We start from the raw sequence: 21812 nt of genomic DNA, 5'->3' as shown, positions 1-21812 counted from the left end.
TTACAATGGGAGTCAACGCTAGTGTCGCTGCTCTCTTACTAGATTACTCAAGTCAATACAAAATCTGCTAAGAGGATAAAACGAGAAAACACTAAATGTTGCGTTCACACGGGACGCAAAGACGCAGTCCTTTTCTGAAAATTATAATAAGGGTTTTGGACTTACCAGGTTTCCCACTCGACAGGACGCCATGACGTGGGTAATGTGTGTGCGACGTGCGTGTGTGTGACTGTGACTGTGTGTGTGTGTGTTAGCGCCATATGTGCCCTCTCCACGCTGTAGCTCCGAGATGACGTCACACACAGGGCCCCTCCCACCCCGTTCAGAAACGGCGCATGTTTCCACAAGGAACGATTCTTACCCTTTTCTAAACAATGAATCGAAAACGTGAAGGGGCAGAAGAGGTTTACACTAATTCAAATTTAGCAACGTCCAAGAAAATCCGAGTTTAAACGGTTACGAGCGTTACAGCGGTTGGTTTAGTCAGCCGTTTCCATGTTTTTCAAGGAAGTTGAAAAGCTTTAGCGCCTCCCCTGGTCGAAAATTTCCTACTGACTTCAGTTCACTCGACATGCACGCAAACACGCACGACTGCCTTTATAAACATGGAAACGGCTGACTAAACCAACCGCTGTAACGCTCGTAACCGTTTAAACTCGGATTTTCTTGGACGTTGCTAAATTTGAATTAGTGTAAACCTCTTCTGCCCCTTCACGTTTTCGATTAATTGTTTAGAAAAGGGTAAGAATCGTTCCTTGTGGAAACATGCGCCGTTTCTGAACGGGGTGGGAGGGGCCCTGTGTGTGACCTCATCTCGGAGCTACAGAATGAGCGTAGGGAGAGGGCACATATGGGGCTATGTGTGTGTGTGTGTGTCAGGCCCGGCGCCAGGATGAAATGACTGAGGGGTCAATTGAGATTTTTGAGGGGGCAAACATTTTTTAATAATGTCAATAATAAAATATAAAACTACCTTTTGTGCTGGATTGGTTTTCTAGTGATATTTGGCAGTGATATTCACTAGCAGCACTGGTTATAACAACTCGAAACAGTTAAAAAAATCATATGTGTTGCTAAATCAAGCAGGCAGTGTCAGTTCTATGACTCAGCTGGTCATATGCAATATTGGAATGATAGCACTGCCCCACCAGGGGGGCTCCAGATTTATTTTTTATTTTTTTTGATGAAAATGCTTCAATCTGGTGCACTTTGAGATAAAAATGAAGAGGCTAGATCTATAAAGAACTACACACATCATATTAGATTATTATCATCTTTACTGTGCTATTATTGCCATTTGCCAACATCACAGTAGGCTACAAAACAACATTGGATAGGGCAGGGGTGGGCAACTTTGATGATGGAGACGGCCACTATATTTCAAACTCACAATTCAATTCAATTCAATTCAATTCAAAGGGCTTTATTGGCATGAGAAAACATACGTTTACATTGCCAAAGCAGAAAGCACAATACAACAATACATCAATACAATCAAAACAAAAAATATGTACATTTGAACGTCAGAATCTTCAATAGATCAATTTCTATATTGTACCAAGATCACTGGATGCAGGTATAGTGCAGGAATATACACAATGATTAGTCTTTAGGGTGGTTGTGTTCCGTTTGATATCCTTCTCCTATCACAGCAACTCACGAATCTTGCTGCTGTGTTTGCACATTGTTGTACTTCGCCCAGCAGATATGGGAGTTTTTTGTCATTGGTCATGTTTTCAAAATCTCCGTGTGTGTGGTTGTAATCTGTGGGAAGTATGTGTCTCTGATGTCTTGGTACAATGGACAGATGGTTAGGAAGTGTAGCTCGGTTTCCACTTCATTTTGTGTGCAGTGGGTGCATAGTCTGTCTTCTCTCGGGATACAGGTCTGCCTATGACGGCCTTTCTCGATCGCAAGACTGTGCTCACTGAGTCTGTACCTAGTTAGGATTTTTCTTTGTTTTGGGTCGGTCAAAAACTCACTCCAGAGGGCCACAATGCATATAGTCAAAAGTAGCTGATCTACAAGCTCAAAACGTGTCACAGTGCGATGCATTTTTAGCTTGTAGATCTGCTTTTTTGCTATTTTTTAAATTGGAATCCTGAATTATTTTCACCTATTTTTTAATTGGAATCCGGAAAAGTAATATTTAACCTGCAGACCGCATTAAGTGAACTGAGTCTGTGCTCAGAGAATACATTATTCAGCGTGTCCACAATTGTCCACAGCCCACTTTGCCTCTGAACCACTGCATCAATAGCACCCCTACCCCCAATGGCAGACAATCATTATGTCAGACACATACATTCAGTTGATCCGAATTAACATGTGTTAAATTCCTGTGCCTCAGGAATGTCGTACTTCCTGTTCTTTCCAGATGGGAGATGGCCATGACGCATGTTAGATGTTCCTTGCATGCCTGTACAATACATCTTTTTTTCACTAGAAAACCAATCCAGCACAAAAGGTAGTTTTATATTTTATTATTGACATTAAAAATGTCAATAAAAATGTCAGGGGTCAAGGAGGTCGGGTTGAGGGTTCAAGTACCCCCTTTGACCCCTCGTGGCGCTGGGCCTGGTGTGTGTGCTAGGCTACTACTTCGCAGCAGATCTCCAAGCTCACGACTGTTCGCGGATGAGCTTGTACATCTGCTATTTTCGGCGCGCGACACCGTCTTACGACGGAGCGTACCTTTAGGAATGAGTCAGCTGATGGGAAATGTATTTTATATTTTTGATGACTGTGACACAAAAGTTGCAAAACGTTCATATTTATTGAAATATATTATAAACTGGGTTTATCGTAAACATTTCCATTGCAGCATATCATGAGATACATTTTGAATATAGGCCTATTCAAATGTTTTGATTTCTTCGAGTGGTCTGGTCGGTGGTTACACCCTCTATTGATCCCTGAGCTATTATTGATCAGTTAAATGATTCATCCATAGGTCTAAGTGATCCATGCACATGTGCAACCACTGATTCACATGTCAGAAACAAATAGGAAGGGCACACGTTAATAAATAATAATAATAAAACTTTATTTGTATAGCACCTTTCATGACATGAAATGCAGCTCAAAGTGCTTTACACAAAAAAAGAAAAGAAAGGCAGGGCATAAACAATACAGTGAGGACATGAATAACATTTTTTTCTTTTTTTTAAAGACAAATAAATCAATTAAAAGCAAGGATGTAGAAGTGGGTCTTGAGCTGAGCTTTAAAAATGTCTACAGAGGCTGCCTGTCGAAGGTACAGTGGGAGTTTGTTCCACGGCCCGTAGAAGCAAAAAGCTGCTTCCCCGTATTTTTTAGTTGCCATTTTTTTAGGCAAAGCGAGCAGGCCAGCAGTGGAAGACCTTAGGGGGCGGTTTGGGACATATTTCGGCAGGCAGTCATGTAAGGTAGGAAGGTGCGAGACCATTGAGAGCTTTATAAACAAGTAAAATAATTTTAAAATCAATCCTAAAAACAACCGGAAGCCAGTGCAATGAGGCCAAGACTGGAGTAATATGTTCTCTCATCTTAGTTCTAGTTAAGACTCTGGCTGCTGCATTTTGGACAAGTTGTAATCTGTCAGTTGTTTTCTTAGGCAATCCAGAAAAAAGTGCATTGCAGTAATCAAGCCGAGAAAAAACAAAGGCGTGGATTAGCGTTTTTGCATCGTCCAGTGACAAATAGGCTCTGATTCGTGCAATATTTCTAAGATGAAAAAAGGCAATCTTGGTAACATGATTAATGTGTGAATTAAAATTCAATTCAGAATCAATAATGATCCCCAAGTTCTTTACTGTACTGTTACTTTCTACAGTCAAGTCTGCTTATTATCGATTCTTTCTGCTCACTAGAACCGATTATGAGAACTTCTGTCTTATCCTCATTTAGCTTGAGAAAGTTCTCACTCATCCAGCATTTGATGCTAGACAGACAGGCCAACAGCGGGTCTAAGGCACAAAGATCATCTGGAGCTACAAAAAGATATAGTTGGGTATCATCAGCATAGAAATGAAAATTGACTCTGTGATTGGTAATGAGTTCTCCCAATGGCAGTATGTACAGGGAGAATAACAGAGGACCAAGAATCGAGTGCTGTGGAATACCAGAACCGATGTTGTGTTTGTCTGAGTCAAACTCAGCTAGATTATTATATATTATAGAAATAGCCTATGTCTATCACATTTGATCATTTGTCCCACTACATTTATTATAGAGCAGTAGGCTAGCGCTAGGCTACTCCTCGAAGTAACAGATCTAAATTTTAGACTAGAGATTAGAGAATGTGCCATTTCAGTTATCCTATAAAAACATGCATTGCACACACTAGACGTCAATCACAAACGATCATAAAGAACTTTCCCACCAAAATATGTAATCAAATTAGCAAATCAGCCTAGATATGCTCTGTCCTAAATTATGAAGCTGAATTCATGTAGTAACTAAGTTAGACCACAAGATGGCGTCGACGCCACATAATACCGATTTTAACACGTCCAAGCGTATACAGCCTCGATTCTCAAACATTTTCATGTCAAGGACCCCCAAATAATATGTATTTACTATTTAGCCACCCATCTGAAAATATTTTGTGCAAGGAACCCCATACAATTTCTGTGTAGTTATAGCCTAGATACGGTGTATGTGTGTGTGTGTATGTGTGTATGTGTGTGTGTGTGTGTGTGTGTGTGTGTGTGTGTGTGTGTGTGTGTGTGTGTGTGTGTGTGTGTGTGTGTGTGCGTGCGTGCGTGCGTGCGTGTGTAATAATGATGCGTGCGTGCGTGTGTGTGTAATAATGATATTTTGAAAATAGCATAAGCTCACATTTCAAATTGCCAATGTATATATACGGTTAAAGTGGTTAAACTTATTCTTTGATGTATTGATTTTTCTGGGGACCACCTGGACCCTAGGACCTATAGGGGTCCTTGAGGAGAGACCCCTAGGGCTTAGGGGTCATTGAGGAGAGACCCCTAGGGCTTAGGGGTCATTGAGGAGAGACCCCTAGGACTTAGGGGTCCCCATGACATGTGCACTTTGAGATCCACCATTGATCTACAGCATAAAGAAGCAACAATTTATTGATTTCTCATTCCATGACACGCACACTCTCTCTCACACACACACACACACACACACACACACACACACACACACACGCACACGCACACGCACACACGCACGCACACACACGCACATGCACACGCTGACTGCATTCACGATTCAGTTAAGGCGAGAGCATGTTACATATATAATTGCCAAAATGTTAAACTTCAAGAATCTTTTTGTCCAAAAACACAACAAAGCCTGCTGCCGCTGCTGCTCTCGGACAAACCAAGGGAGATTTCTTCCAAAACATAAAGCCTTTCATGGAGTAAATGAGATCTGACAAGGGAGCCCTACCTCCACTTCGGTCTCCATGGAAACTTGCCTCAATAGACATTGCATGGATGGGGATGATATAGACCATGCACCACGCAGCCCTCTCCGCATCAATCAGCTTAATACCCCCTCTTTCTCCCCCCCCCCCCCCCCCCCCCCCCCCCCACACACACACACACACACACAGACACACACGCACACACACTGCACTTAAAATTGTGTGTGACTCGTGCATGCATTCACAATTTATTTTATTTTGCAGGGTGTAAATTAAAGGCCTACTTTATAGTCATAAGATTGCCTTTTGGAATTCACGTGTAACCCGTTTCTTTATCACGATGGCAAATAAATAAGCTATTGAATATGTGACTCCCCCCCCCACCCCCCACCCCCCCACGCATCCACCCCATGCACACAAAGTGATTTGTAGACCCCTGCGCCTGCGGTGTATAAGTTGAGCGATGCCTCCAAAGGCACCATTCAACCAGGGAAACCGTGAGACGATAACAGCCATAAAGCTTCTTCCTTTTTCCTTTTTCTTTTTTTCCCTCCTTTTTTTAACCCATTAAGCCTGACGTCGAAATTAAAAAAAAAAAAGTTTTCTAAATCATGACAATTTTCGGAAAGATTTGAGGCACATTTTAACGATTTTTCAAAAATAGCAGACCTACAAGTTCATAGCGCGCCACTCGGTGGCGCGCTATGAGCTTGTAGATCTGCTATTTTTCAATAGCTAAATTATAACAATGTTTAAAACACCATAAGGGGTTCCCGCCCCAAAATGGGTTAATGGTTAATGTGGTTAAACGCTAACGTGACATGGATGCGTTCCAGGTCTCAATGGATTAATCTAAAGAGACGTTTGAGTCTCACTCTCAAGCAACTCCGTGGAATGATGCCCCCCTAAAGATGCACAGAACACGCACTTTTCTCTTCTTCCTCCCCTTTCTTTGCTGTAGTTGCATAGCAACAGAGGAGCTGCTGCTGCTGCTGCTGCTGGCTCCAGTTGTGACTCCGTCGCACAGCGGTGTCGCGCCTTGGAAATAGCTGACCTACAAGCTCACAACGTGTCACACCCGGGATGCGCTGTGAGCTTACAAGTCGGCTATCTTCGACACAGTCGTGCGGCGAAGTATGCATAGGCGCAGTGTGGCGCAAGGGACACTGGTTCATGATTAGTAAGCCCATCTTGACTTGCAGCTTCAATTATGAATGGGCTTCCCACTTACACATGGCTCCAAAATGGCAACACTCACAGCCTGATAAGGCATTAAGGAACTCCATAGTAGCCTACACTTAACTCTTTTACTGTGTTTCCCCAAGGACAAGCTTGAGTATGACTCTAATCAGACATATTGCACGGTCCTTAGTGATTGGAGGAAGTAACTGAATAATTAACTAGTGGAATAAGACTGGTTTATGATAAGGCCCTTGTTGATGGAAGTATGGGAGGTTAATGATTGGGGTCAGCATCAAGAGCAAACTGAAGGGTCTCTCAAAGATAGCTCTGCTGTGTGCAGTAAATGGAGGAAATTATGAATTGTTGGACTCTTATGTTTACCAAAAATATGAAATCTATAGTATTGGTATTCCTGAGCCTACTTATTATATTATTATCATATCAATTACAGGCGGCTGTGGCTCAGGAGGTAGAGCAGGTCGTCCAATGATCCCTGGGTCGGCGGTTCGAATCCCGGCTCCTCCTGTCCACATGTCGAAGTGTCCTTGGGCAAGACACTGAACCCCACATTGCCTCCAATGAGTTGGTCGGTGTGAGCTCGCCACCATTGGTGTGTGAATGTGGGAAGTGAGGACGCTGGCGTCGACTGTTCGCCGCTTCACCTCCCAATGTATGAATGAATGAACCATTGTAAAGCGCTTTGAGCACTCGGAAAAGCGCTATAAAAATGCAATTCATTATTATTATTAATTACTCTTAATAGTTAAATAGATGTTATACTATCTATAATCATCAATATGTAGATATTCATAGATTTTAATAGAAGGGTAGATACAATATATTTTATTTATTTTACAATTTCATTTTCCAGAATGAAATTGGGCACCCGGTATGTTCTGGAAATACCAGATGCCCACTGTTCCGGGGCCGTCGGATTTGCCGAGGGGCCCAGGAGGTTTTGGTGCCCAATGAACCGGTATTCTTAACAAAAACCAAGAGAAAGAGCAGTCAATGTCATCTTTTGCAACTTGTAGTTTTTTATTATTGCAACCAACTGGAAGACAATACATCACATGAACATCATTGTAGTTTTTCAGGGGAGGGGAAGGGAAAATAAAATAAAACATTTATATTTTGGACAACGTTGATATTTACATGTACTGATGAAATAAGTTTGAATTCGTTCTTTGGCAATATGATTGCACAATAAGAGAATCGAACATTTACCAAAAAACAAAAGAAAACAAAGAAGGAAAACAAAGAAAAAAAAGAACAGAAAACGTACACCAGGGTTTCACTCTGTATCACATCTCACAGGTCAATAATAGGTTTGCATTTTGACATCTCTAACCTATGGCTTTCAAATACTCATCTCAAATAGTCACCAAAAGATAACGGCAGTATTGTTATAAGTACTTATGTCAAGAGACAAAATTAAACAAAAAAATGAAAACGCTCACAAAAACGGCAACAACAAAAAAACAAAACAAAAATGGCAACCATTCTATATAGCACTGCACTGTTTGGCAGCTTGGAAAGAAACACTCACTTCTAGGGGAGCTTCTCGGGCAGTGAACTTCTGTATAATATTTTCCTTTTTTGCTTTTTAAAATGTCCCACTCCTCTGCGTTCTGTTTTTCCAGCCCTAGCAGGTCAGGAGTTCACCTCTCCTGCATGTCGCCGTGTGAGTCAGAGGAAAATGGCTATAGTTGCCAAAGCAACACATTCTCCCCTCGACATGCGTCTTGCCTACTGAACACGTTATTAGTCACCACAACAGCAGACTGTTACCACAAATACAGCAGGATGCGTATAAGCTTGGCTGTGGCGAGCGCCTCAGACACACAACAAGACAAGATCAGAATGAGAGATGGATGGCATGCAACGAGGACACATATAGGTGGGGGTATCTCTCCGTTTAAGCTTTAGTGTATGTCGGCACACATACATACCATACAAAATGCAAAGCCGGTGATGCATGTTGGTGCTACAGGTTGGTTGGTACAAAAAGAAACCCCCAATAATAATTAAATAACGTACCAGTGAACAGGACATGCAGGAAACGTCTGTGTGCCCACTTGGTTCTCCCCACCGTCACACTGTAAAATCCTGAGTGTAAATTGAGGGGTGGTCAATAGCTGAGTGGGTATAGGTAGAGAGAGAGAGAGGCTGTTTGGTAATCAGAAGTTCACCGGTTAGACCCTCTGCTCGCCCATCTATGTTTGGAAGTGTCCCTGACCACTTGACCTCTAACAGCTCCCTCCTCATCTGAGCAAGCCTCCTCCTGGGCAAAATGCAGAAAAGTTATGTCCTGCTCGGGACAACACGGCACTCCTTTTCGGTTAAAAGTGTAACTCTTAAGCCCCAAGTAGTGGAGGAGGCTGAGCAAACAGTCAAAAAAGGCACACACATCTATACCTTTAGGCTGAGTGCTGGATCAAAAATGAAGTCATATAAGAAATGAAAAAATCGGCACACCAATTCAGGCTCCCAAGTTTCTTTACTTTTAATCAGGTAACGTTTCGGGCCGCAGCCCTTCCTCCGCCCTTCCTCAGACCCTTCCTCAGACCTAGGTCGGAGGAAGGGCTGCGGCCCGATTGTGTGCCGATTTTTTCATTTCTTATACTCTTAAGCCCCAAACCACACCAATGGGACGCCATGCAACAATTGCATGGCGGTGTGGTTTGGGCCATTGGATTGAACCAGTTGAATCACTTGGGGTCGACGTGCAACAGGACACATCACACTGCTGGGACAAACGTCTAAAACTGTCTCGTCCGGTCTCGACCCTTTGGTTTGGTTTGGGTTTTAGACTATGTTACATTTGTAATACAAATGTAAGTGTTACAAACATGTAACACTCTAAAAGGTCCCTGCACACTGCTGCGTTTTTCGGATTTTTAAACAGCGTTTTCCCACCATTTTTCCGCGTCCCATCTGCAAGGAACTTAAGAGTTACATTTTTAAAAGAAAAGGAGTGCTGTTTAACCTAATGTAACACTCGGTTGGACCAATGTAACACTCGGTTGGACCCACAAACGGCTGTTCAGACAGATCATGTGTAGTGTGGGTACATTATCTGTGAGAGAAAGAAACTGAGCTTGTTTCAATGCATCCTTGTCATAGTTTAGGCATACCAGAGAGTAGGCTAGTGGTCGTGTAATAACCATAACATCACTAACGGTCTTGGGGTTCAACTACCGTGTCTGTGTTGTGATGTTTCAATTAAGTCAGATCTCAGTGACCGAGAGTGTAAATTTAGCACACATGCATGTTGAGGTTAAGTAAGTAACCTTCAGCCCTAACAGTTGAACTCAGTGGTGTGTGTGAGCCATTAGGAATCTTCAAACAAATCCTCACAGATTTGAGGAAAAACAAACCTCACATCTCCAAGTTCCCTCACCGAAATAGATATGCAATCACTTTCAAACGATAGGATTTAAAACACTTTCCTAATAATAGAGAAGGTAAAATAGGCAGGTATCAATAATTAAGCAACTTTTCTTCTTCTTTTTTTTTTTGGTTTTTTGGTTTGGAGATAGGAGGTTCTTTCAGGACAGCAACAAACGGAGATTCCCCATGCTCAGACTGTTCCGCACATCTACACCAGACATCGTTGATGGAAGAACTGGGACGAGTATACATTTACACAGAAGAAGAAAAAAAAAAAACTAAACCACAACACTGTAATAAAGACAAGTGGCGTCCTGTCCAAACATGTCAGAAGCATGATAACAGAGGTATTGAGGGCAGGCAGGCAGGCAGGCACAATGTTAAAGGGGTGTGTGTGTGTGTGTGTGTGTGTGTGTGTGTGTGTGTGTGTGTGTGTGTGTGTGTATGTGTGTGTGTGTGTGTGTGTGTGCGCACGTACGTGTGCATGCGTGTGTATGTGTGTGTGTGTGTGTGTGTGTGTGTTCTCGGGCACGCCAAACTCTCACACTAACCGCTCTACTGACAGGTTCTGAAATAACACTGGGAGTAACACGGAACACGTTTATCACTGTGCAGGTGGAGGAACACCCAAAGGGCAACACCTGAAGGGTAACAGCGCCATCTAAAGCCCAGGAATGGTAGTACAGGGCTTCCAAACTCTTCAGTGATCCCCCCCCCCCACGACCCTCCCCCCCAACTTTCCTCCCTGAAGTTGACAAATCGACATTAAAAAAAAAAAAAGACTAAAAATTAAATCAAAATGAAAATTTCAACATAATTGAGGGTACAAGAATTGGCGGCAAAACATTTTTTTTTCCTTTTTTTTTAGCTTTCTTCTAGGATCAAGGTTTATATGAAAATAAGTCATGCTTCATGCTAAATACATTGTTTATCTTACATAATCTTTGAATAAAAAAACATTTTGCTTTGTATCTTATTTACAAGCACCCATGCAATATATAACTGAGAAAGTCCTGCAGGTCAAATTGCTTCAATTAAGAAAGGAAAAAAATAAAATAATATATTTTCTAACCTTTTTACAGAGTTGTCCGCACGGGACAAATTGCTTATATCTTTATGAGGGTAGAGTGAGAAGGGGGGGAGGGGGGAAACGGATACAAACGAAAAACATAAACTCCACACAGTTCATGTATACGTATAGAATTCTTTGATGCAGTAAAATGAACAGGCGGTTCGGGTGTGATTAGCTACTGGCAGCTTCTAACCAGGTGTCTACATCTACAGTATGGACGGGCGTACAGTAAAAGGTTTAGGGAGGTTTACATTATGCAACAACAACAACAACAACAACGACAACAAAAAGAAGGAGATATTGCCTCAGACCCGGCGCACATCTGATCCGTCCGTCTCTGTGAAGATAAACATGACCATGTCTTTTTTTTTTCTTTTTCTTCTTCTTCTTCTTTTTAATATAATATAACTATTCTTAAATACTATGAGTGCTCCTGAAACACACTGCGTCTTTAGTCCCCTCCCACCCTCCCACCCCCCTCCCCCATGACAGTTTTCTTTTAGTAGAAGTGGCGCAAAAATAACCGGGAAGTGCATGAGTACACGTCGCGTTGGGTCGTACAATTCTTTTGACACTTTACGGTAATTTTCACCTCTCTAACTCTGTGACCTTTTTGCTATGCCCTCAGCGTCGTTTTATGTAGTTTTGTCTAGCTGTCATGTCGGCTACTATCTTTGGCACAGTCTCACATTTGTGCTCGTGGATGTAGAGAGAGTGCGGCTAGGGGGCAGCAGAGAGCTCTCTAAGTCTGTCAAACAGGCTTGTCTTGCTAGCTCAGCGTCCTAGCTTAGCATCACCGCAAGGTTGCTACAGATTCACATACTTATAGACAAACAGATAAGACAAACGGCCATCCTCTCACTCATATATGTTCCTCAATGTGATTCCGTTCCGTCACGTACGTCCAAGCTGTCCCAATTTAGTGACAAAACACGTTTTTTTATGGCTTTCATCCCCTTTTTAAACAACAAAAACAACAAAGACACATGGAAATTAATCACCCACAGTTGTTAAGTGTTGCTGAACATGTAGGAAAACAGAGATTTTTGATATTGCCACATATAAGTAGGATTCACCTAATGCCCTGCAGATAGATAGATAGATAGATAGATAGATAGATAGATAGATAGATAGATAGATAGATAGATAGATAGATAGATAGATAGATAGATAGATAGATAGATAGATAGATAGATAGATAGATAGATAGAGGGAGATGAGAGGAGTCCATTGAGAGACTAATGCTTTAGTAACATTACCTGTTGACCTGTTTTATGTGCATCTGTATGTCGTTTATGCATGTTTCCGTATGCATGTGCTGTATATATACTGTACTGTATGTATGGTACATGTGTGCAATGGGTGCATGTGTAAATATATCATGTACGCGTTTGTCTTGGCATGACGTTGTTTATATCTATGATGTAGGTGTGTGTGTGTAGGATGTGTGTGTGTGTGTGTGTGTGTGTAATGCTCGTGTCCATCGGTTTAGTTTCTCAGGGCGTCTTTCTGTTCCTTCTTGGCGGTGCGGTTCGTGATGTTGTTGAGGCAGGCCCGGACGCCGGCCAGGTGGAGCAGCGACCCCGCCGCCTCCTTCATCTCCTCGTCGTCGCTCTCCGGCTTCTCCAGCGCCGCCGCCACGCTGGCGGCCAGCGCCCGCCGCTTCTTCAGCGGCAGCGTGTCCACCCCGCCGCCCGCCGCCCCCCGCAGACGGTTTTTGGTCCAGCAGGGCAACAAGCTACTACTCCCGCTCGCCACCATCAGCGTCCCTCCCGCTGCCGCCACCGCTACCGCGCCCCCCACTATCCCCGTCGTCCCCGTCACCCCCACTCCCCCTCCTCCTCCCGAGCTGTGTCTCTGTCCACCCCGCTGCTGGGAAGAAGCGTAGGCCGTCGCCGACGCCACCACGTGCGCGTCCAGCGGGATCTCGCGCGGCTCGGGCTTGACGTCCGACTCGATCTCCACGGCGATGATGTCGTCGTCGTAGGCGTCGTCGTCTGGGTCGTCGTCGCCTTCGTCGTGGTCTATCGGGGAGCAGAAGGACGCGGGGGGGCTGAAGCCCGCGCCCAGCGAGGAGCAGGGCCTGCTGGGGGACTTGGCCGTGCTGTAGGTGTGGTCAAGGTCCTGGAGGTCGTCCTCCTCCTCGTCCTCCTCGCCGGGCGGCGGGCTCTCGCAGGACGGGCTGTCCTGGCCGCGGCTCAGGTACTCGCCCAGCGCCGACCTGTGTATGTACGAGGAGGAGCAGGGGCACACGCGCACACACACACACACGCACACACACACACACACACACACACACACGTTTTTGCAAATGTTAGGGTCACAAAATTAACCCAAATAAAATGATACATATATATATATATACATATACAAATAACAACGTTGGCAACAAGCCAAGTGCGTGCGTGCGTGCATGTGCATGTGCATGTGCATGTGCATGTGCATGTGCATGTGCATGTGCATGTGCATGTGCACTGCACTCCACCGCAACCTACAGACTTCTAAGGCGGGGGCGGGGCGGGCTTGGTTTGTGTTTACCTAGTTAAATCCTAGAGTGTTAATTCAACTCTGAAGTGTACTCTCTCAGAGTTAAATGAACACTCAGGATTGTACAGTGTACACATTCCCATGCCAAGGCAGTGAATTGTGTTTGTGAAGCCCTGCCTGTGCGTGCTGGCGTGCTTCTCTCTGACGGTTTGTTTTGCTGTAGCGTCTCAGAGTCAACATCAGTTGGGCTGTGGCACGCACATAAAACTTTAGGTGATCATTTATCACACGCTATAACGCTCCCTCAGCTTAGGCCTTGTCTGCATAAAGCTGCCGTGGGGCTCGTATAACCTTGTAACCGCCTCTAAGGACTGAAGAAAAGCAGCCTCGCATTTTTTGTGTGTGATGTTTTCTCTCAATTTTATGCAGTGTATATTTTGAGCAGGGTTCACTGGGTGGCCCGAGGTCATCGTCACATAAAGGATGTTTTCAGCGTCTCAAACTCCAAGACACCAAACCACATAATGGGGGGAAAGTGAAGTGAAGCCACTTAACTTCCCATATACTAAAATTAGATCAAGTACAGCTAGTTCATTCACACTACAATGCTGAAGATCTGCTGCTTGTTCAGGTGATAACTGCTGTTCCTCAGTAAGAGCAGAGGACGTGGTCATATCCTAATACTCCTTTTAACTGCTGTTCCTCTGTAAGAGCAGAGGACGTGGTCATATCCTAATACTCCTTTTCTTTGCAGAGGAATGAAGGGAGGCATATTAATATCACAGCAACCACAAATCCACTCCTCCAAGTTATTACAAAGCTGCACAAAAAAAGAATAATAATAAAAAGAATGTCATTACACTACCGTCCAATCAGAATCGCTGATAATAATAATGTCCCATCCAATCACATTTGCTGTTATCAACCATCCAATCATGGGTGCTGTTACAAGGCCATCCAAGTACAATCTCCATTACAAAGCCACCCAGGCTGAATTCCCATTAAAAAGCCATCCAATTAGAATCGCGGTTACAGATAGAAGCAGCGTCCGTTGGTGTGGGCCATAAGAAGTATGGTCAAACAAGGGTGATGACAGACAGGGGGACACTGGGACAGTGACCAACGCAGATACACACAGCGGCCAATGCATCAAAATTCAACAAAGTTTAACTGAGTTCAACTTTATTCTAACCCAAATCTGAATGCTTGCGGACCTGAAATGTCAACCATGCGAATGCTTCGCGTCCGGAAACTCCACCCTTTCACTGGCATTGAATGGAAGTGAAGAGGATGCCAAATGTTTCAGTCTCTCAGAGTACACTTAATGCTTAAACTGTCATGATGCCCTGATGTGCATGTCCACGCACGTTGTGAGGCTTGAAACAAGTGTGTGTGTGTTTGTGTGTGTGTGTGTGTGTGTGTGTGTGTGTGTACGTGCATGCATGCATGTGTGTTACATAAACACACCTGGATAAGATGTTATAAACCAAGGGGGAGTGTGCATCAAACCCCTTTGTTTGACTTGCGTGCACAATAAAGATGTGATTATGTAAACTTGGAGTGGAAAATTCTTGTGTCTGTCAGCGTCTGTTTTTCTGTGTGTTTGTGCCCAACCCTGTATATGAACGTGTGCGTGCGTGCGTGCGTGCGTGCGTGCGTGCGTGCGTGCGGTGCGTGCGTGCGTGCGTGCGTGTCAAAAGGTGAACAACGCACTGACCTTATAGCGGAGGTTCTGCTCCCTACCGGGCTGACTGGTAGGGGTCTGATGACGGGGAACAAGGCCTGGTTCCTGACGCGGACGCCATTTTGAATCACACCGCGGGGAACTAGAGAGAGAGAGAGAGCAGAGGAGCAGACACAGGTGCTTATTATTAACACAAAGATACACACAAGCTCCACGACAGCGGCCGGTGCTGATCCATGGGAGATTACTGGCACATTACCATGGTCAACAGTACACACACGTTACGGATGAACACATACTGAAATACTGGAGAAAAAAAACACAAAAAAATGTGCTTAAACCCCATGCAGCATCCGTGGTGTAGGGAAAGCTTTCGCTGAAAACAGCAGATATCGCAGGAAAAGCGACCAGTACAGAGCCCTGAGGGACTCCACTCAACTATAATGGGATTTAAGTGGTTGACGTCGATTCAGTGCGTGGGAGAAACCGGTGGTGTAAAGTAACTAAGTACATTTACCTAAGTAAATGTATAAAGTACTCACTGCATTAGTGAGTACTTTATACTTTTGGTACTTTTAAGTAGATTTTGATACCAATACCTTTGTACTTTTACTCATGAACATTTTGAATTCCGGACTATAACTTGTAACGGAGTAGTATACGTTCTACAGTGCAGTATTGATACTTTTACTTAAGTAAAACATGTTTGAGTGCTTTTTCCACCAGCGAACGCGTGGGAGAAACACTGCGGACGGCTCTTTGGCGATCACTGTCAGGCCTCTCCGTTAGAGCCCAGAGCAGCTCGATGAGGCTTCCGACCGACCGCCGGAGAGGAGAGGGCCCCACAGTGCAGTATTGATGAGCAGGGCCAGGTTCAATTGAGCGGTAAAGCGTCATAAATGAGTTAAGGCTGCTGCAAATCATTCAATTACCAACGACCGCTGGGCTCGGGCTGAGTCAAGACCGTCCGTCTCTGTTCTCTGGACTCCACAGAACGAAGCGTGGGCTTATAGGGATAGAACGGAGCGCGTGTTTGCTTAATTCCTCTCCGTTATTTCAAGGGGTCAACGGTTGCTCTAATCAATGCTTGTGAGCATGAAGAACTATGCCCTCCCCCCAAAAAAAAAACTAAAACTAAAGAAAAGCCAGAAACCAATGAAATGTAAAAATCACACCAGTGTAAAGTGAGGGGCGCTCTGGGGGAAAGGAACTGGTCGGAATAACGTGTTCCTTCCACGTGCTACGTCCGGCCAGGGAAATTCCCCCCTGTCAGGTGAAAAGAAGCAGCTTGGACTCCTCATGCATAGAAGGAGGCATGAGGTCAGTCCGCTGCCCCCCCAGGTTGGCAGAGGAAGTGTAGCGCCCAGGATTACATAAGATAATTGGCACTGGGTGAAAAAACTGGGTTGCAAAATCGTGGGATAAAAATGATATATACAAAAAAAAGTGAGGGGCGCTCTTATCATTGTGACGTAACATGTCGATTTGCTCAGACACGTAACTTCTCCTTTCATTGTCAATGACAAATGTGACACGAGTTAGGACAAAAATCTGTATATAGGAGGCCCTCAAAAATGCAGCCACTGCAAATTTAGCCACTTGCTTATGACCTTGAGGAGGGTTCGGGGACCCCCAAGGTCCCCACTAAGGGGGGTTTCCAGGAAGTCTCCAGCAGAATTATTGATAATTAGGAATCAAATGGACCCTTTATAGGTCTGTAACTCTGACTGACAGTGTACAAAATGGAACCATTACGGACCCTTACACCGTCAAAGTTATGGGGGTCCACCACCTAATACATAACAAACTGGGGGTCCTTGAAATCAAAGTGAGAAACACAGCTGCTCTGAATTAATGTTTATGGGGTGTTTTAAGAACGTACATCACAGGTTGGAATCTCCGTTCTCTGGATTCTGGCTTTGTGCCCAAACGTGGGCGAGTGGGAGTCTGGACAAATGAAATTACCTCTCTGTCTCTGGAAGAATATATACAACTACTAGTCTGTGTGCAATTCAAAGACTGAAGCATCTCTATTCTACTGATCTCATCACCTGCACAATGTGTTGTATAATAATTAAATAACTTAGTCCCCTCTCCTCTCCGTTGGGTATATATTTCTTGTCCTCTGATTGCATGATGCATTTACGGTACCCGTCCTAACCATTAGGAGCAGTGGCTGCTATTAATGCAGCGCCTGGGGAGCAGTTAGGGGTTAAGTGCCTTGCTCAGAGACACTTCAGCACGTGGGTGAGCCGGGGGACGAACCAGGTGAACCAGGGACCTTCTGATTCCCATGAGGCCGCTATAGCTATTCAGCCATGGCTGAATGTGTGCGTGCATGTGTGCGTGCGCGAGTGAGTGAGCGAGTGAGAGAAATTGTGGCTGGAACACTCTGTACTTCACCCTGCCAATCTCACACAGTGTTTGAAACATGGAGGAGAGGAGAGGAGAGGAGAGGAGAGGGGAGGAGAGGAGAGGAGAGGAGAGGAGAGGAGAGGAGAGGAGAGGAGAGGAGAGGAGAGGAGAGGAGAGGAGAGGAGAAGAGAAGAGAAGAGAAAGGTCTTTATTAATGTCCCAGAAGGGCAATTAGGTTTACAGCAAAAGTAGTGGTTTAAAACATATAAACAATACAAACAATACAGGACAACAACAGACATGAGACACCATAGCATAAACAGAGGTCTGGGCGCATCTAGTGCAGGTATAGAATCAAAGATAAAAAATCACACCCGTGTGAACTGAGTGGTGTAAGGTCTGTCTGACGTAATGAAATCATGTCTGACGTAATGAAATCACACCCGGGTGTGATTTCATTACCTGGCTTTGTTTGTGCAGAAACAATGAGCATGGTTGCTATGTTCACCCTGTTCACCCAGGTGTGATTTCATTACGTCATTACAACAGGGTGAACATAGCAACCATGCTCATTTTTTCTGCACAAAAAAGCCAGTTGTAGGAGTGGTTTACACCACTCAAAAATAAGAAAGGCTACATTCAGAAAAGTGCTAGGATATAAAGAAGAGAAGAGAAGAGAAGAGAAGAGAAGAGAAGAGAAGAGAAGAGAAGAGAAGAGAAGAGAAGAGAAGAGAAGAGAAGAGAAGAGAAGAGAAGAGAAGAGAAGAGAAGAGAAGAGAAGATGGAAACAGAGCAGAGATGTTAGTCTGTTTGGCTGATCTAGTCTCCAGTCTCTCCACAGCTGTCCCCGTTCAGTAAAACAGCTGTCACGTTCGTGTCTGGGGTCAGTTTGTATCTCATAAATAATGACCTACCTCTTTCCTTTTTGCTTGGTTTTGCTACGCAAGCATATTTTAAGGTGTTATTATTGCATCACCAACGCTGGCTACATTCACTGCAAAAACTCCCCGCACCCGTTTTTAGCCCATGTCCCTGTAAGTCTGAGCATGATTGATGTTATGCAGATAATAATTCCTAAGACCTGCTTTTGTGTTTTATTTTTTGGTTGAGAAATATGTTCTCAGCTCAGGGCTAGGAGGCTCATTAAAATGTAGGTTTCACTCTATAATAATAATAATAATAATAAAACTTTATTTGTATAGCACCTTTCATGACATGAAATGCAGCTCAAAGTGCTTTACAGAGCAATGGAGAAAAAAAAGAAAAGCAAGGCATAAACATTAATACAGTGAGGACATGAATAACAAAAACAATTAAAAGATCAATTAAAAGTGTAGAAGTGGGTCTTGAGCTGCGCTTTAAAAATGTCTACAGAGGCTGCCTGTCGAAGGTACAGTGGGAGTTTGTTCCACGCCGTCTGCCCGTAGAAGCAAAACGCTGCTTCCCCATATTTTTTAGTTGCCATTTTTTTAGGCAAAGCGAGCAGGCCAGCAGTGGAAGACCTTAGGGTCTTCCACTGCTAGTCATGTTGGGACTCAAGAAGAACATTGTCACTGTCGGCTGTAAACGTTGCATGTCCAATATCTTTCAGGAAATTGAACCAAGAATTGCAGAAATACCGAAAAGTGCAGATCTACAAGCTCACAATGCATCATGGTGCGACACATTGTTAAACTTGTACGACTATTTTCACTACTTGAGAGACCTAGAGTCTAAATGAGTAGTTTTCACACTTTCAAGATTTTTCGCTAAACTCTAAAATGACACATGATAGGGTGCGGTCACATCCAACTTCCAAATTTCTACCTGTGCGGGCGGACTCTGCCAATTATTTTCAATGGGAACGGAGCGGCCATTCATGGATTTCTACCAAAAAAAACAAACAAAAAAAACACTCTGTTCCCACTGAAAAGCTTTGGCAGAATCCACCCGCATAGGTAGAATTAAAGTTCAGTGTGACCACACCCGTGGGCCTAAATGACAAAAAAAAAGAGAAAATACCGGTACATAAATAAATAAACACAACACGATGTATCATCACAGAAGGTCAAAAAAAAAGAAAATAAATAAATAAATAGGTCACACAATCCTATATAGAGCCTTTATTCTCGGTGAATAGTGCAATATGGTTCATTCTGGGGTGTACAGTACAGTATGTCATGTTTGTGTTGCTGCAGCTTGAAGTTAGTTACTGTAGAGAGGAGATGTGCAGCAAAATGAAACACACCCACAATTAACGTTATTACCTTCAGCTGTGCTTACACGTCAAAATGTCTGCTGTGAAAAAGGGTCTATTGCCATTGTGTGTGTGCGTGCGTGCGTGCGTGCATGCGTGCGTGCATGCGTGTGTGTGTGCATGTGTGTGTCCAAACAGTAATCTTATTGAGTGTGGTGGTGAGGGTGGGTCTGCCTCTCTGATATCTCCAGCCCTGCTCTCCGTAACCTTATAAGTAAGTCCCTGCACAGTGTCTTGTCTGTAATCTTGATCACTGACTGCAAGGTTGTGCGTGCGCGTGCATGCTCGTGGTCGAGTGTGCGTGTGCGTGTGTAATTGTAGGTCTCCCTGGGTTAACATGCCTGCCCCCCCCCCCCCCCCCCCCCCCACCACCACCCTCACTCTAGTCAGGCTTTGGGTTGCCATAGCGACGGCTCCCTTTTCCACATGCCACAGAGTGGTAGATCATGCATTAGACAAGGAGGGGGAAGGTGCAGAGAGAGAGAGAGAGAGAGAGAGAGAGAGAGAGAGAGAGAGAGAGAGAGAGAGAGAGAGTGAGTGAGTGAGTGAGAGAGAGACCTTATGTCAGCGATTTCCAACCCGTGGGTCAGGGCCCGTTGGCTGGCCGTGAGGATATTGCATGCGGGCGCACCCAAAGCATTCCAAAGACTAACTTTTTCCTGTCAAGGATGTGTTTGGCCACGGACAACCTTCAGTTCTTTGAGGGGTGCCAGCCTCTCCTATATCCAGCTTTAAGTGTATGTTCACAAACTTTGTCCTACACAAACATAAAATTCCAATTGACAATGAATGGAGAATTTTACATCATAGGGCAGTATTATGCGTGTCTTAAGTACCAGGTCTTATGACTTAACTTAAGACCTGGAGGCGTGGTCGATGCTGTTTGGCCACTCAGAATAGCCAAATGGCATTGATCACGCCTCCAGGTCTTAAGTTAAGTAATAACCTCTTAAGACACGCATAATACTGCCCTATATAGTGTCTGAGCAAATAGGCATAGTGTCTATTTTAGGTCATGATGATGTACGATGATAAGAGCGCCCCTCACTTCACACGGGTGTGAAGCTTTTTTAAACAAAGCTTGCAGCGCGTACAGTACATCTGCGATTGAATAGCCAACAAACGTATAAAGCTTGGATAAAGTGGTTCAAATGATTGTGATGCTGAATTAAACATTTTTCTGGGAAAGGACCCAACTTTGAGAACCACTGGTATTGATAATATGACATTCTTATTAGGAATATTTGAAACTTACGGCTGAGCTCGGAACTTTAAAGTTAAGTCAGACGTGTGAGTGAAGTCGTTTTGGGGAGCGCTCGTTTCATATCACTCAACATCCATCACTTGTTTTTCTAAATTGTATATTGTCTCTGTGTGGCGGAAATGTGCAAAAAACGTTGCTTTTTAGGATTCAAATTCAAAAGTAACAAAAGTAGCAGATCTACAAGCTCAGAATGTGTCGCTTTGAGGCACGTTTCGAGCTTGTAGGGCGTTAATTTACGAGAAAACACAAAAAGTTAAAATAATGTAATTAGGCACTTTCTGCCCGACAGCACAAGGATATTCTGGTCATTGAGTGACATAATAGGAGCGCTATACCCAAAACAACTTTCTTTGGACTCACGTGGCCCACGCAGGTGTAAAACGCAGCAAAAAGGAGACACAACCAGCAGTTCTCTTCAAGGACAGCTGAAGTTGTTACTTGTTATGGACTCTGAACCAATGTGAAAATACCCTCCTCCAGGTTTTGCTCTTCTTAGAAGTACAGAGCTAGGTTGAAGTCGAATACAAAACAAAAGTGAACACAGATAATACTGACCGCGAGTTTACACAGGTGCGGGCAAAAAAGACTGCCGCAGTATCTGACTGTCCTTGAATTAGTACTGCTCACTCCCTCACTGGCACCGTTTCCCATGGACTAGTACTGGGATGTAGGCCTACATAATGTTCAGATGATGGAAATGCTTTGGTCAATAGATTATTGAGCGTACCTCCCAGCCCTGGCAGAGTAGTTCTGGAGTAGTTC

The 21812-nt window shown here is 44.0% G+C and overlaps 1 protein-coding gene and 1 long non-coding RNA gene across 2 annotated transcripts in view; both read right to left on the bottom strand.

Moving 5' to 3' along the window:
* Nucleotides 1-7573: 7573 nt before the first annotated feature.
* LOC306941413 lies at nt 7574-10650 on the bottom strand. Its single transcript, XR_013792140.1, has 2 exons — nt 9186-10650; nt 7574-8915 (listed from the first exon to the last, which is right to left on the bottom strand). It is a non-coding gene; the product is annotated as an uncharacterized lncRNA (long non-coding RNA).
* A 1862-nt stretch (nt 10651-12512) lies between these two features.
* The window catches only part of ches1 (checkpoint suppressor 1), a gene marked incomplete at its 3' end in the record, with an annotated part of 118984 nt that continues 109684 nt past the window's right edge, over nt 12513-21812 (bottom strand). The window contains exons 5-7 of the mRNA XM_079525690.1: nt 16128-16201; nt 15229-15375; nt 12513-13245 (exon numbers count right to left, since the gene is read on the bottom strand). Of these exons, the coding sequence (XP_079381816.1) occupies nt 12513-13245; nt 15229-15375; nt 16128-16201 (954 nt within the window). The remainder of the gene's footprint in view (nt 13246-15228; nt 15376-16127; nt 16202-21812) is intronic.

The sequence above is a fragment of the Electrona antarctica genome, assembly GCF_951216825.1.
Source record: "Electrona antarctica genome assembly, chromosome: 17".
NCBI classification, from domain to species: Eukaryota; Metazoa; Chordata; class Actinopteri; order Myctophiformes; family Myctophidae; genus Electrona; species Electrona antarctica.
Note: the sequence above shows the minus strand (reverse complement) of the source record. Positions and strands in the feature narration are given on the sequence as shown.